This window comes from Pelobates fuscus, chromosome 4, assembly GCF_036172605.1.
Source record: "Pelobates fuscus isolate aPelFus1 chromosome 4, aPelFus1.pri, whole genome shotgun sequence".
Taxonomy (NCBI): domain Eukaryota; kingdom Metazoa; phylum Chordata; class Amphibia; order Anura; family Pelobatidae; genus Pelobates; species Pelobates fuscus.
The window spans coordinates 208,083,649-208,101,021 of record NC_086320.1 but is presented as its reverse complement, the minus strand read 5'-3'; the positions used below and the strand labels follow the sequence as shown (position 1 = coordinate 208,101,021).

Below are 17,373 nucleotides of genomic sequence, written 5' to 3'. Positions count from 1 at the left end.
TGCTTGACAGCCGTGCAACCCAACTCATGAGAAATAATAGTATATAAACTGGTCACATCACATGTGACCAGATAGTAATCCTCTTCCCATTGGAAGGTCTTAATTAACTGTGTGGAGTCCCTGAGATAGGATGGTTGTGATATCACCAAAGGTTGAAGTTGTTTGTCTACATATTCAGATAACCTACTTAGTAGGGAGCCTATCCCGGATACTATAGGCCTTCCAGGGGGTTTCTTTGTGTCCTTATGGATTTTTGGGAGGATGTAGAGGACTGGTATACGGCATACCGAGACATTTAGATATTTATATTCCTGCTTGTTGAGAATTCCATCTTCCATACCCTTACTTAATAATGATGTATATTTCTTTCTTATTTCTGGAGTAGGATCCACTTTAAGTTTGGTATAGGTGGAGGCATCGTTGAGCTGTCTGTATACTTCCTCCATGTAATCCGCAACATTCAGCACAACGATGCCCCCACCCTTGTCTGCTGGCTTAATAACGATATTATGATCTTGTTGAAGATCTCTCAAAGCTTTAGTTTGGGAATAATTTAGGTTATTTCTTTTCTTTTTAGATATTTGTCTCACATCATTAGTAACCAATTTCTCAAAAACCTTCATTTCGCCACTAATGTGATTTTTGGGAAAAAAATGGGATTTGTCTTTCAGATTTGTGTGTATAAAATTGTCACTGTTGGTATCTCTTAATTCATTGGTAGGGAATTTTTTAAAATGTTTCTTTAGGCAAAGTTTTTCGAATGAATTTATGGATGTCTATGAAAGTATTAAAAGGTTTGTTGGAACTAGTTGGTGCGAATTTTAGGCCCTTATCGACAGGGGAGGGCTGGCAGCCTTAGGCCTGGGGGGCAAAACCAGTCAAGTGGCCCATTGCGCCACCAAATCAGTTCACCATCCATGCCCACCTTTTTCTGGTTTTATAATGGATATTGATATGAGGCTAATCAGTAGCTCTTTGCCATACCCGCTCCTTCACGGCTGCGACTTTCAATGTTGTCAGAGCCAGGCTGAGAATCTCTGAGCCTGTGCTCTGACTCACTAACTGAGCGCCGGAACCACGAGGGAGAGGATATGATCTGACTGCACCTACTGCTGGTGCGCACCAGTGGACCACCAGCGAATCGTTTAAATTAAATATGCTGGTGTACCCAACTTGTGAGCTGTGTTGGCCGCCGGGCGCCTCTGTTGTCATGGCACCCTGCGTGACCGCACAGCTTGCCCACCCTAACGGCTGGCCCTGCTGACACACACTGATGTTACTACTTAGACATCCCTCAATATTAATACAGACATCAGAGTAAACACCAATAAACTGTGGAAACAGAGCTGATCCCCCCAAATTTATAAAGGTTTGCTTAGAGGATTTATTGTAAGATTAAATCATGCCTCCTCCTCTCTCTCCCCCATGCGCTGCTCTGTAGGCTGGGAGGAAGTGAAGAGTAATCAGTCTCTCAGCACAACGCCACCTGTGGCTGCATGGGGAACAGCTGTTTAATGTAATGCTTGCAGGACGGCCAGCTGCCGCAGAACCTCTTTGTTTCCGTCTCTGCAAAGGGCTCTAGGCACTGCTTGTTGTGAGTGTGAGCCACTGTAAATTAGGGGCAGAGGGCACTTGCACTGCGGTCAAGACGGGTCTGGGCAGGAGGAGAGTGCAGTGCAATCAGTGCACTCCCCTCCTGTGGGTCACCAGTAGACTGGTGCACCTGCCCAGGATCAGAGCCGGTGCAAGGATTTTTGCCGCCCTAGACAAAATATAAATTTGCCGCCCCCCCATGTGACATCACAATGCCCCACCCATATGATCTGCCATATGAACTAACGCCAGTGCTGCACACAGTGTGTGTTTACATTAAAAAGCCTGCAGGGACAAGCTATAGACACCAGAACCACTTCATTAAGCTATAGTGTCCCTTTAATGTGAGGTAAATTATAGATTAGTGTCACTAATAATATACTAGATTGCCTACTTACAATTAGATGAGGATGATGATGGGCTGCAGTTTGGCTCCACTGGTCTGGTGTAGAACAGGACCTCTGGAGGCTGTTTGCAACTGTGGTCACAAAATTCAACGTTCTGGGAGAATTGGAAGCAGCTCCATTTTTTGGGGGCCTCTTACACAGCTCAAGGTCTGGGCCCCAGTGCCTGACGGTGAGTATGCCCATAAGGCCCACTCATAAGTCCACTTATATGTTCCACCCACCCACCCATGAGCTCGCTCACAGGGAGTGGAGTGTGTAGGGGATGTGTTATGTGTTATCTCATATGTGTGCTTATGGTATGTAGTGTATAGGGATATCAGTTTGTGCAGGTGATGCAGTGTGTTTGTGTGTAGTGGAAGCAGTGTGTATTTGTGTATAAGGGATGTATTATGTGTTTCTGGTTGTGTGTGAGGGATGCATTGTGTGAATCTGTGTTTGTATGCATAAGGGATGCAAGGTGTGTGTCTGTATGTGTTTGCATTGAGTGTAAGAGATGCATTGTGTTTCTGTGTGTATGTAAGAAAAACAGTGTGTGTGTTTGCATGTGTGTGTAAGGGTTTGCATTGTATGTTTCTGTGTATGTGTGCAAATGATGCATTGTCTTTGTGTGTGTGTGTAATGGATGCATTGTGTGTTTCTCTGTGTGTAAGGGAAGCATGTTGTGTTTCTGTGTATGTATAGGGGTGCATTGTGTGTGTGTGTGTGTGTGTGTGTGTGTGTGTGTGTGCGTAGTGTTAAAGAGCTCCCTGTCTTGCCCCCTGTCCTATAGAGCTGTCCCTTCTGTCCCTTAGAGCTCTCCCCTGCCCCTTAGTGGTCTCTCCCCCACCCTCCCCTAGCGGTCTCTTCTCACACTCACCCACCCTCCCTGTGCTCTTCTCATCCCCCCTCCACCCTCCCTGTGTTCTTCTCACTCCTCCCTCTGTGTGTTCTCACCCCCCCTGTGTTCTTCTTACCCCCCCCTCCTCCCTGTGTTCTTCTTACTCACCCCTTCTTCTTCTTACCCCCCTTCTTCTTCTTACCCCCCTTCTTCTTCTTACCCCCTTCTTCTTCTTAACCCTCCTACTTCTTCTTACCCCCTCTTCTTCTTCTTACCCCTTCCTTCTTCTTCTTACCCCATTCTTCTTCTTACCCCCTTCTTCTTCTTACTCCCCCCTCTTCTTCTTACTCCCCCCTCTTCTTCTTACTCCCCCTTCTTCTTCTTACTCCCCTTTCTTCTTCTTACTCCCCCTTCTTCTTCTTACCCCCCTCTTCTTCTTACCCCCTTCTTCTAATTACTCCCCACTCTTTTTCTTATCTCCCCTCCTTCTTACTTCCCCCTTCTTCTTACTCCTCCCCTCTTATTATCCCCCTCCCCTCTTCTTACTCCCTCTCTTCCCTCTTCTTACTCCCTCTCTTCCCTCTTCTTACTCCCCCCTCCCTCTTACTCTCCCCCCTCCCCTATTCTTACTCTCCCCCTCCCTCTTCTTACTCTCCCCCTCCCTTCTTCTTACTCTCCCCCCTCTTCTTACTCTCCCCCCTCCCCTCTTCTTACTCTCCCCCCTCCCCTCCCCTCTTCTTACTCTCCCCCCTTCCCCTCCCCTCCTCCCCTCCCCTCTTCTTACTCTCCCCCCCCTCCCCTTACTCTCCCCCCCCTCCCCTTACTCTCCCCCCCCTCCCCTCTTCTTACTCTCCCCCCCTCCCCTCTTCTTACTCTCCCCCCCCTCCCCTCTTCTTACTCTCCCCCCTCCCCTCTTTTTACTCTCCCCTCTTTTTACTCTCCCCCCCTCCCCTCTTTTTACTCTCCCCCCTCCCCTCTTTTTACTCTCCCCCCTCCCCTCTTTTTACTCTCCCCCCTCCCCTCTTTTTACTCTCCCCCCTCCCCTCTTTTTACTCTCCCCCCTCCCCTCTTTTTACTCTCCCCCCCTCCCCTCTTTTTACTCTCCCCCCTCCCCTCTTCTTACTCTCCCCCCCTCTTTTTACTCTCTCTCTCCGCCCCCCCCCCCCCTCTTTTTCTTACCCCCTCCCCTGTAGGTGGCCGAGCTGCACTCCGGTCCGCGGTCCCGGCCGGAGTGATAGGAAGGTGCTCAGTGTGCACCTTCCTGTCAGTCCGGCCGGGTACAGGAAACAGAAACTCCTGTTCCGCGCGGAACAGGAGTTTCTGTTTCCTGTACCCGGCCGGACTGACAGGAAGTGCACACTCAGTGTGCACCTTCCCATCACTCCGGCCGGGACCGCGGACCGGAGTGCAGCTCGGCCACCTACAGGGGAGGGGAGGTGAGGGGAGGGAAAAGCAGCTGCAGCCGTCTGAGCGCTCTTTACAGAGCGCTCGGCGGCTGCAGCATTTAAAGGGCCGGCCCGCCGCGGCCGGTCCTAAAATAATTTCGGGCGGCCTGGGGGGCAATTGCCTCCCTGCCCCCCGGCCCAGCCCGCCCCTGCTTATCGAGGACTTCTAATTCTTTATTCGTTAATACTTTATTTGAGAGGTTAAAAATACCTAATGGTGGTTTTTCCCTCTTTTTTTCAAAGTCCAAAGATCTTCCTGCTCGGCATCCCCTTCTCCCTGATCCCACGGTCTTTTGGACCTTTGTGGGCGGGGGGGTTGATCCTGTACTAAAAAAGAATGGGATGAATGGTGGGCATGGGGTTTGATTTTACTTTTAATAGTATGATCATTTGTTGTATCGTCTGTTAAAGATCTATATCTACTTCCATAGTTAGGGGTATATTGCTGGTTTCGCTTAAAAAGCTGTGTCCTATTTGCACCACTAATTTTAGGAGAATCTCTAAAGGCTGGTTTATTAACCTCCTTGTGATAAGGTTTTTTGTATGTGTTTGCATTTGTTTTTTGGTTATCTACATTGTAGTTCATCATTCCAGATATTGAAAATATTACTATATTACTTTTTAAATGCAAATATTTTTTTTTTAAATACATGATTTAAGTGTAATTGCAGTATAAGTTCTTAATGCTAGTAATTGCATCACAAATATGTGCAAGCAGGCTATTTGACCATTTTAATTTATGTATTTATTTATTGTAGTTATGCCTACTGTATGCAAGAAAAATTGAATTTTGGTTATGTACTAATAGTTAATATGCTGTGTTAAATATTGTAAGAGAAGGAATACTATATACAAGCTGTAGCTTTTCATTACCCATTTTTTTTTCTTAAAGGATGAATGAGGACATTAAAAATAAAAAAATATTTACATAATTTTTATTTGTAAAATGGAACTGATATTCTCCTGGAATATATATTTGATTCAAACACAAAAAAAAACATTTCAGGAGATATTACTGATAAATACACATAATATTAAAGATCCTGGGAAGTAAAAGTTTACTTTAAATTAGTCTGAAAAGCAAACTATACATAACATTGCTGTGTTATTATAAATGTGTTAATTATACAATCCATGTTTCAAATAAATGTTATACTATAATTTATTTGAACAAAAAGTGCTTAGAAGTGAATGGGTTATAGTGTTGCCATAAAAATAAGACAGGCCACTGAAATTGTGTCATGGATCCCCATCTTCCCCATCATTTACTAAGCACCTTATTGCAAGAAACACTGTCATGTGTTTTCACACATTTAAATCAGGTGTGCTGATAAGTGTATGTTTATCACAACATTAAATCAAAACATTGTCAAGAGCTACCAGCACAGATAAGAGGAAAGGAAAAAAAACACAATTAGACATTACTCATACTGAGAGATATTCGATAGGTGATATGAGCTGTTAAGTCTTTGTTTTACAATAGAAAAATTATTATTGCTCAAGCTCTATGAGAGGCACACATTTGTTGCTTTTTATATTTGACAAATTCTAATTAACAATTCTAGAAGATGGAAAACATACAATGAGTTCTGAAATGTTGGCATCCAGACCAGGTAGAAGATATACTTTCATGTAAGGTTTAAAAATAGTGTATAATCTGCTTTACCATAAATAAATCAACATAATATCTAGACAGACGTGTAGGGTTAGTGTAGGAAAGGAAAGGCATGCTATTTAAATCATTGGCCTAAAAGCTAGCAAACTGTCAAGATATTTACACACGACCCCGAAAACTTACCTGGAACACCAAAGTAAACCAAAATATAACATATATATTACTAGTTCTTATGGATCTCATGGGGTAAAAGAAAACACTTGTAAAACATTTTATTGCTTACACTGGGTTTCTTGCACACTAATAAATCAAAGGGTAACTGCTGGATAGTGAGTCATTTATTCACTAAATGGTGTATGGTGTCAATGATTTTTTTCCAAATTGTTTTCATTTCTCCTGATTTGGATACTTTCAAAATTTGACTATATTGGCCCAGATTTTGCAATTTGATTTTCTGGTGTCCATAGTTCATAATTTAGTAAATAAACAATGTGTAGCATGTAAGTTATTTAAGAACAACAAAGTAAAGCAACTGTGTATTTTTAGGATCTAAAAAAATGCCATATAGTCTCATAAACACTATCATAAACCATCTATAATAATTCCAGTTAATGCACGGTATTGAAAGTATACTCAGAGGAGAGCACTGGAGAGAGGTGTAAATGGGAGACTATGTCTTCATTGTAATTGCAAAGGATTCATGGTGAGTGTATGCTCTCCTCGCCTAACGTAAATTAGAAGGTCCAATGGTATGTAGCTTCCAGACTTCTTTCTTTCAATTACAAGAAAATGTCAGGGTTATTCACGGAATCAAGATTAAAAGATCTGATTCATTAATGTCAGTTATTGAAAAAAATAATTTAATGTGAGCAGCCTAATTAAATTATGAATTATATTCCTTATAACCTGCTCATGTATAAACGTGTCCAGTACATGTTCATGTTTCAATAATTGCTCACTCCATGTTGCTCATATTCCAGGAGAAAATGTAATCTTTGTATAGTTTCTACATAATTTATTACTGAACTTAACTGAAGATGGTGAATGTGTACATTAAGTGGAATAAAATACACAGCGGTAATCAAGTTTGGTATTCAATAAAGTAAACTCTGGGACACAATATATGAGCTCGGTTGAATCCATCTATCACTCTGACACAGCCATGATCAGTGTTAAATCTGTGGAGAGCTGTAGAGTTATCATGCTACCTCTTTGCCCTCTGTGTGCCTCGTTGTTCACCCCCCGCCTCCCATTTGTGGTCTCTCCCCCCGTGCCAGCTCACCTCCCTCCATGTAGCATGGTTAAGCCACAAGCAACAGTGAAAGATCTCCAGTATCCTCTATCCAGGCTGACAGGAAGCTGTTTTGTGCGCTCAGTGAGCACTTCCTGTTAGATCGGTTAGAGGATATAGAAGCCACGTTACATGCAATGACCAACATAAGAGGAGTGCCGGTCACCCTAACATTGAGCCCCCATAGGCAGCTGCCTATTTTTCCCAGCGGTCGCAATTGCCCTGCACATAACTAATCATGGCCAGTTATTTTTATCTAAACCTTGCTCATCAGTTCAACACAAATTAGTCTGTAGAAACTAGATCCCAGGTTGTATGGAGCAAAATATACTTGTGTCAGTCATAGTAGGAATGTTGCCCTATTATTAAACTAGTGATTTAATAGCACCATAACCAATGCAGTCCAGTAGGGCCATTTTATGTATATATTATATGGTGCTCTTTTATATCAAAGTACAGTGCCAAAACAGTAAATGCTAATATATTCCAAATTAAGTGACAAATTTGAAAACAAATACATACAACACATTCAAACACATATAATAGAGTGTATTCAATGTATTTTTGAAGCTTTTGGGATTTCATGGCAGATGAATAATGTGTTTCGCTATACAATAGACTTGAAACAATTTCAATGTAGCCATAAAGTGAATGAAAAACTACAGAAGACCAGAAGAGGGAGTTGGTATAACATGAATCAGCCGTCACTGAGAACACCAGCTTCAAACGCTGGCTTTGTTGAGAGCAGGAACATTTGACAAGGTGTAATTTGTTCATCATCTTTCCCTATTGTGCAGCTGCTACATATAAAACAAACTACTCCAACCAATTCATTCTTTTTAGGAATTATTTACACTCAGTGTCATTTAAACACGTTTCAAGGGCTGTTAGAAAAAAAAAAATCTGTGTAATTCTAACCATTAATACATCATCAATAGTTTCTTAAAATAGTTTTTTTTTCTCCTTTTTTATATATATGTGAGTGTCAGAGATTAAAGATTATTTTGGCCTTGTCATTGCTCAATTCCCTGCCATTTAGGAGTTAAATCACTTTGTTTCTGTTTATGCAGCCCTAGCCATACCGCCCCTGGTTGTGACTTACAAAGCCTGCATGAAAAAAAATACCGTATTTATCGGCGTATAACACGCACCGGCGTATAACACGCACCTCATTTTTAGAAAGAAATTCCAGGAAATTTCCCCCCCCCATAGTATTCCCCCCTCATCCTATAGTGTTCCCCCCCTCCCATAGTATTCTCCCCCCCTCCCCTCCCATAGTATTCTCTCCCCCTCCCCTCCCATAGTATTCTCCCCCCCTCCCCTCCCCCTCCCCTCCCATAGTATTCTCCCCCCTCCCCTCCCATAGTATTCTCCCCCCCCTCCCCCCCTCCCCTCCCATAGTATTCTCCCCCCCTCCCCTCCCATAGTATTTTCCCCCTCCCCTCCCATAGTATTCTCCCCCTCCCCTCCCATTCTCCCCCCCCATAGTATTCTCCCCCCCTCCACTCCCATAGTGTACTTCCCCCCCTCCCCTCCCCTCCCATAGTGTACTTCCCCCCCTCCCCTCCCCTCCCATAGTGTACTTCCCTCCCCTCCCCCCCTCCCCTCCCATAGTGTCCCTCCCCCCCCTCCCCTCCCATAGTGTACTTCCCCCCCTCCCCTCCCCTCCCATAGTGTACTTCCCCCCTCCCCCCTCCCATAGTGTACTTTCCCCCCTCCCATAGTGTACTTCCCCCCTCCCATCCCATAGTGTACTTCCCCCCCTCCCCTCCCATAGTGTACTTCCCCCCCCTCCCATAGTGTACTTCCCCCCCCTCCCCTCCCATAGTGTACTCCCCCCCTCCCCTCCCATAGTGTACTCCCCCCCCCCTCCCCTCCCATAGTGTACTTCCCCCCCCTCCCCTCCCATAGTGTACTTCCCCCCCCTCCCATAGTGTACTTCCCCTCCCATAATTACTTACCTGTCCTGAAGCGTGGGCCGGCTTCACAGCTTGCACCGCGGTACAGGAACTTTAATTTCATGTTCCGGTTTCCGGTGGGACTGAAAGGAAGTGTGCACACTATTGTGCACACTTCCTTTCAGTCCCGCCGGAAACCGGAACATGAAATTAAAGTTCCTGTACCACGGTGCAAGCTGTGAAGCCGGCCCACGCTTCAGGACAGGTAAGTAATTATGGGATATCGGCGTATAACACGCACCCACGATTTTTCCCCTATTTTCAGGGGAAAAAAGTGCGTGTTATACGCCGATAAATACGGTATTTCATTTTCAATCTGATGTAACATACTTTCAAAGTTTTTATCTCCTGCTCTGTAAATTGAACTTTAATTGCATACAGCAGGCTCTGGCAGGGTCTTCCAAGCTATTAACAGAGAAGGTGATAAGAAAATCTAAATTAAACAGAATTTGTAATAAGGGTGGTGTAAACATTAGAAGACTATTTCCAGGAAGTGTTCAGGAAGGCTTTGTAAGTCATATGCAGGGAGGCTGACTTGGACTGTATAAACAAAGTAATTTAACTCGTAAATGGAAGAGAACTGAGCAGTGAGACTGCATGGGGCATGATATATACACCAAACATGCAAAAGTTACTTTAAATGCCTGGCCATTTAAAGTTTAGTGAAAAGGATTTTCAGTCCTGTACCAGTCTATATTTACATGTATGCTTTGTTATATTGTAAATTAGCTGTCTGTCTAATTGTAAGTCGGTCTGTCTGTCTATCTTACTGAAATGTAAAGAAAATGATCTAATTTGTTATAATATTTAATTGCCTCGATTACTTAAATTTACCATGATCCTCTGTAAGTATATAGTATGGGCTACCAATATGATTACATATTTAAATGTTGTTTTATAACAGATGAGTGCCAATATTGGTGAATTATATGGGAAATGATATGGTTTGACTACAAAATAAAATAAAATAGCTGAAACCAAAAGTAGAGGAGCACATATCAGATTATTAGTAAAGATAGTTATTTATTGTGTTGAAAAATCATAATTCAAATGTGCCGTCTAGACCCTAGATCAGTAATAGGCAACCTTCGGCACTCCAGATGTTTTGGACTACACCTCCCATGATGCTTTACCAGCATTATAGGTGTAAGGGCATTATGGGTGATGTAGTCCACAACATCTGGAGTGCCAAAGGTTGCCCATCCCTGCCCTAGATTATAGAGGGTCCTTATTGTGTCAAAGAACAAAATCTATTATATCTCTGATTCGATGGCAAAGATATTCAATATTACAAGGTCTTTATAAAAGAGCAGTAAGAGCAGTAATCAGGAGCCCCACACGTTTCGTGACACAAGGACCACTTTCTCCAAGAACAAAAATAGGAAAATCCCCTGAGAAAAAGGCTTCTGTGTAATGAATGGATTAGGAAAGGATTTCCCATCAAACATAGAAAATATAGAAAGTGAGCAGAACACTTACGTGTCCCATATTTCAAGGTTGACTCAATATTGTCAAATTAACTTATGCAGACTGACAGCCGGCAGCGAGACAGCAGGTATTTTTGCTTACTCTTCTAATATTGCTGCAATACAGCTTTATTGCTATAATAGACTGAAATATGTTGCTCACTATTAGTTAAAGCCATGATGGTAAAGCAACAGTTAGCGCCAGGAATTTTATATTAAGTGATCTTTGCTAATAAGCGTTCACCATATCAGGATATCATGATTAAACTTGGTGAGCTCTAATCCCTGTTTGTGCTATATACTTTGTAGAATAATAATGACCCCCAGGTAACAGGCATAATTAATTTTTCTAAGAAAATGACAATATATTACATATTGAATTATCATTAGAGGCTGAAGGTTTGATGTTTGTTTACAAATGGTGCCATTATTAACATGGCGTTATCTGTTAAAGCAGATTTATGGTCATCTAGAACTGAATGGCTATAAGGCATGAGGGGATTATGTTGGCTTGTTCTTTGTGTTGCTTGAATTTTCCAGGCATATCTGTGTGTCATACATCCAGACAGAAATCCAGACCTCTTGGTCAAATTAAAGGGACACTAAAGTCACCAGAACAACTACAACTCATTTAATTTGTTCTGGTGATTAGAATCATTACCTTCAGGCTTTTTGCTGTAAACACTGTCTTTTCAGAGAAAATGCAGTGTTTACATTACAGCCTAGTGATAACTTCACTGGCCACTCCTCCGATGGCTGTTAGAAATCCTTCCTGGGCCATGGCTGCCTAAAATGCATCCAAACATTCAGTGTCTCCTCCCTCTGCATGCAGACACTGAACTTTCCTCATAGATATTCACTGATTCAATTCATCTCTATGAGGAGATGCTGATTGGCCAGGGCTGTGTTTGAATCAGGCTGGCTCTGCCCCTGATCTGCCTCTTTGTCAGTCTCAGCCAATCCTAAGGGGGAAGCATTGTGATTGGATCAGGCCACCACTTCTGATGATGTCAGCAGACTGCTTGTTTTTCTGAGTCTAACAGCATGCAGAGTTACAGCTTCAAGCATGAATACAGTAAGATTTTGCAATGTTTATGGTGGCATGAGGGGCCCAGGGGGACTAGATGGTGGTTTTAACACTATAGGGTCAGGAATACGTTTGTGTTCCTAACCTTACAGTGGTCCTTTAAGTCTGTTCGTGATTTTATGGGTTGAACAAAGTAGACAAAAGGGCTGATCCTTTTGGGATTATGTATGATACTATTGTGGTTGGTTGTGGACCATATTCAGTGTGTATTTGTGATCAGTGATGAATAGTGTGACCCCTTTGAGTAAGTTGTTAATATCATTTGATTGTCGCTGCATGTTCAAATGTGTTTCTTGTAGTTCGCAGAAGAGAGTGAGATACAAATTTTAAGAACAGTGACCTCTGACCAGACCAGAGTTTCACCTCTTCACAGTATTTCACAGAAGTAACCAGGCCTCAAGCAGATAAGGAAATAGAGAGATTTAACTCACATGTGGAATGTTTCATACAGACCAAAAAGTTTTTTTTTGTTTTTTTTGATTGTGGCCTAAATGTAGACCACCATGTTTACTTTAATGTTTTAGTTGGAATCCTGATTAAAATGATACTACTTTTAATGCAGTAATAACGTGATGTTTTTCTATAACTTTGGCCGTATACGGATGTTGACAACTGGCCTCATGATTGCAGGGTGATCACGTTGCTGAGAATGGATTTGACAATGGTGTCCATAAACAATGTAACGTTTAAGGTAAGGACTAGGGGGAAATAAAATTAAAATAAAGCAAAAACTTTAAAATAGATTCAAATTCCACTGCAATTACTAGTAACGGGACCAATCATGTTTGATTTTTATTTGAGTTGATTCCTGTAGTTTATAATAAGGCACTTTTAAAATATAATCCTTGCCAATGTTTAGAATTAGACCATTCTGTCAGCACAGGTCAGTACATTTGGTCATATTTATTTTCATTCTCTGCAGCATCACTTCTACGTACCCGCTTTAAAGGACCACTATAGGCACCCAGACCACTTCAGCTTAATGAACAGTAAGGGTGTGGAGGTAACCAGAGGCACATAAAGTGGTAAACCGACACACAAAGGGATAACAGATATACGGAGAAACACAAGGGGTTGATTTGGGTAATAAGAAATACACAAGAAGATAAAGGGTTGCATAGAAACAAAGGAGGGAGTATGGAGCACCCAAATATAATGTTAAAAAAATGAATGGCTACAATTCTGCCCCATATGCCAAAAAACCTAGGTACACTTCTGCATAAACAATACAACACTTTAGGTTTTTACCAACTTTGTAACAAATCTAAATGTATAGGCAGAAAATGGAATTCAATTATGTGTAAAAAAAATTTTTTATAACCAAGCAGACAGCATAAATAACCACACTAACATCACATTACTTGTTAGTGTAACTGCATATACACAACATATTTACTTAGTGAAGCCATTTGTAGGACAACTAGTAGTTTTACTAAATTTAAAGGCAAATTAAAATGAACAGCGTACTTGTATCACTTTAAATCTGTACAGCAACACTTTGCAGCACATCCCTTGGCAATGCCCTATGTTCATTGTAAAATGTTTAGAGGAATTAGTGAATCAAGCTGATTTGTTCATTGAGTAAAGATTTACTGGAGAGAATCAAATAGTATAATTGGGCTAAAAAAGAGCCAAACTGAGAAAGGCTTTTTTCTTTCTCAGAATAAAAAAAGCACCAGAGTTATAATAAAAAAAGTAAGTAGGAATTTAAAAGTGTCAATTGTTACCTAAATTCCCATGGAAATTAATGTCAGAACTTTATATCCCTGTTATTATCCTATTTTATTAGAACACAATCAAACAAAAAATGTTGGCCTTTATCTTAGGAATAGCATGCCAGGCTGGTGTTCCAATCACCAGCAGTCACTCATTGCTGTCTAGACTCTGTCTTGTGGAATCTATAGAGGGAGCAATAAGGTCTTCACACTCTGGTCGTTTCAATTGAATGTGGCTTCCATACAACTTCCTCACAGCTTTCACTAATGCCGATAGTGCTAATGCTGTAAGCATCTACCCACAGGGCCGGACTGGGGATACAAAGCAGCCCTGGAAAAAAAAATCTATGCCAGCCCCATAAGTCATTGCGCCATATATTGCTGTATGTAATATGTAAGGCAATGTCTTGCCACCCCAGATGGTTGAGTAATATATATATATATATATATATATATATATATATATATATATATATATATATATATTGCTTTTTCTAATATATAATATTGGTCCTTTTAATTTAATTATACATTAAGCATACTCACATGCAGTGTTTACATTGCTTCCTAGTGACACCTCTAGTGACAGTAACTCAGACAGTCACTAGAGGTGCTTCCTGTGTCAGTGCTGCACAGCGTGATTGCACAGTGTGCAGCACCTACTATCAGGGCCTTTGCAGCCAATCCAATGGCAGAGCATTGGATTGGCTCAGATCATCATGCTTGATGATCTCAGCCATAGAGGCAGGGCCAGTCGAGGGGAGACCAGCACGGTGTGAGGAGAAAAAGAAAAGGTGAGTAAAAACACTTTTTAAATACACACAGACACACAGATACACCATGACACAGACACACAATGACACAAACACACACACAATGACACACACACAATGACACACCCACCATGACACAGACACAGACAAACAATGACACAGACACACACACCATGACAAAGACACACACACCATGACACACACACACACACACTGTGACACAGACACACGCACCATGACACAGGCACACACACACAATGACAGACACACACCATGACACAAACACACACACACCATGACGCAAACACACATACAGACACACAATGACACAGACACACACCATGACACAGACACACAATGACACACACACACCATGACACACACACACCATGACACAGACACACACACACAATGACAGACACACACCATAACAAACACACACACACACACCATGACACAAACACACCATGACACAGACACACACCATGACACAGGCACACAATGACACAGACACACACACCATGACACATACACAGACACACACACACACACACACCATGACACACAAACACCATGACACAGACACACAATGACACAGACACACACACCATGACACAGACATACACTTACACTGACATTGACAGAATTACACATTTTACCTGTGGGCTAGTGGCTGGGGGAGGTCTGCTGGCCGCTGGCTGGGGGAGGTCTGCTGGCGGCCGCAGGGGGAGCAGGCTGTTCTGTCTCTGCTCCCCCGCCCTCGCGCGCTAGAAAGAGACCCTGTTATTATCCTCTTTTATTAGAACACAATCAAACAAAAAATGTTGGCCTTTATCTTAGGAATAGCATGCCAGGCTGGTGTTCCAATCACCAGCAGTCACTCATTGCTGTCTAGACTCTGTCTTGTGGAATCTATAGAGAGAGCAATAAGGTCTTCACACTCTGGTCGTTTCAATTGAATGTGGCTTCCATACAACTTCCTCACAGCTTTCACTAATGCCGATAGTGCTAATGCTGTAAGCATCTACCCACAGGGCCGGACTGGGGATACAAAGCAGCCCTGGAAAAAAAAATCTATGCCAGCCCCATAAGTCATTGCGCCATATATTGCTGTATGTAATATGTAAGGCAATGTCTTGCCACCCCAGATGGTTGAGTAATATATATATATATATATATATATATATATTGCTTTTTCTAATATATAATATTGGTCCTTTTAATTTAATTATACATTAAGCATACTCACATGCAGTGTTTACATTGCTTCTTAGTGACACCTCTAGTGACAGTAACTCAGACAGTCACTAGAGGTGCTTCCTGTGTCAGTGCTGCACAGCGTGATTGCACAGTGTGCAGCACCTACTATCAGGGCCTTTGCAGCCAATCCAATGGCAGAGCATTGGATTGGCTCAGATCATCATGCTTGATGATCTCAGCCATAGAGTCAGGGCCAGTCGAGGGGAGACCAGCACGGCGTGAGGAGAAAAAGAAAAGGTGAGTAAAAACACTTTTTAAATACACACAGACACACAGATACACCATGACACAGACACACAATGACACAAACACACACACAATGACACACACACAATGACACACACACCATGACACAGACACAGACAAACAATGACACAGACACACACACCATGACAAAGACACACACACCATGACACACACACACACACACTGTGACACAGACACACGCGCCATGACACAGACACACACACACACAATGACAGACACACACCATGACACAAACACACACACACCATGACGCAAACACACATACAGACACACAATGACACAGACACACACCATGACACAGACACACAATGACACACACACACCATGACACACACACACCATGACACAGACACACACACACAATGACAGACACACACCATAACAAACACACACACACACACCATGACACAAACACACCATGACACAGACACACACCATGACACAGGCACACACCATGACACAGGCACACAATGACACAGACACACACACCATGACACATACACAGACACACACACACACACCATGACACACACACACACACCATGACACACACACACCATGACACAGACACACAATGACACAGACACACACACCATGACACAGACATACACTTACACGGACATTGACAGAATTACACATTTTACCTGTGGGCTAGTGGCTGGGGGAGGTCTGCTGGCCGGCGGCCGCTGGCTGGGGGAGGTCTGCTGGCCGGCGGCCGCTGGGTGGGGGAGGTCTGCAGGCGGCCGCAGGGGGAGCAGGCTGTTCTGTCTCTGCTCTCCCGCCCTCGCGCGCTAGAAAGAGACCGGCGCCGGAATATGACATCATATTCCGGCCCTGGTCTCATTAAGCTGCGCGCGAGGGCGGGGGAGCAGAGACAGAACAGCCTGCTCCCCCTGTGGCCGCCAGCAGACCTCCCCCAGCCAGCGGCCAGCAGACCCAGCTGTCTGCCCGGCCCCAGGTGCCGACGGCCCACCGGGAAATTTCCCGGTATCCCAGTGGGCCATACTCGGCCCCCTACTATTTACATTATATATAAACGATCTGCCTAATGTCTGAAAATCCTCAACTGTACACATGTATGCAGACGACACTGTAATCTACGTTAGTGGATAGCGGATAACAAGCTCTTCCTAAACACTGACAAAACCGTTACAATGATCTTTGGAACTATACCTAAATTACGTAAACTACAAAATCAACAATTGTGTATCAGAACAAATTCAAATAGCACACTGACAGCAGTCTGTTCTTTCCAATATCCAATATTCCAATATCTAGGTATGTTGCTAGACCCCAATCTATCCTTAGCCTTCACATTGAAAAAAAATGCTTCAAAACTTTACCCAAAACTAGGTGCCCTGTACAGAAACAAATCCTGCCTAAGCCCTACAGTAAGGAAACAGATAGTGCAACAAATGCTAGTGACTGTCATGTATTATGTGGATGTAGTGTATGTACCTGCATCTCAAACCCACCTTAATAAACTTAATATGTTATATCATTCGTTCTGCCGCTATGTACTAGAATGTTATTACTTTACCCACCATTGTGACATGTTAAAAGAGCTAAACTGGCTGTCGCTGGAATCCCGACGCACTCTTCATCTTTCCAGCCTTGTGCATAAGAACTTTTCTGGATAACTCCCACCCTACCTGAGTAGAATGCTCTTCCCAGCTGTT

General features: G+C 42.8%; 2 protein-coding genes across 3 annotated transcripts in view; one reads left to right on the top strand and one right to left on the bottom strand.

Annotated features, from left to right (window-relative positions):
- Window positions 1-17,373, top strand: part of LOC134608777 (poly(rC)-binding protein 3-like) — a 1,002,469-nt gene that overhangs the window by 689,483 nt on the left and 295,613 nt on the right. The window lies entirely within an intron of this gene.
- The window catches only part of LOC134609402 (uncharacterized), a 70,648-nt gene that overhangs the window by 25,239 nt on the left and 28,036 nt on the right, over window positions 1-17,373 (bottom strand). Inside the window, exon 4 of the mRNA XM_063453082.1 lies at window positions 288-776. Within this exon, the coding sequence (XP_063309152.1) occupies window positions 288-776 (489 nt within the window). The remainder of the gene's footprint in view (window positions 1-287; window positions 777-17,373) is intronic.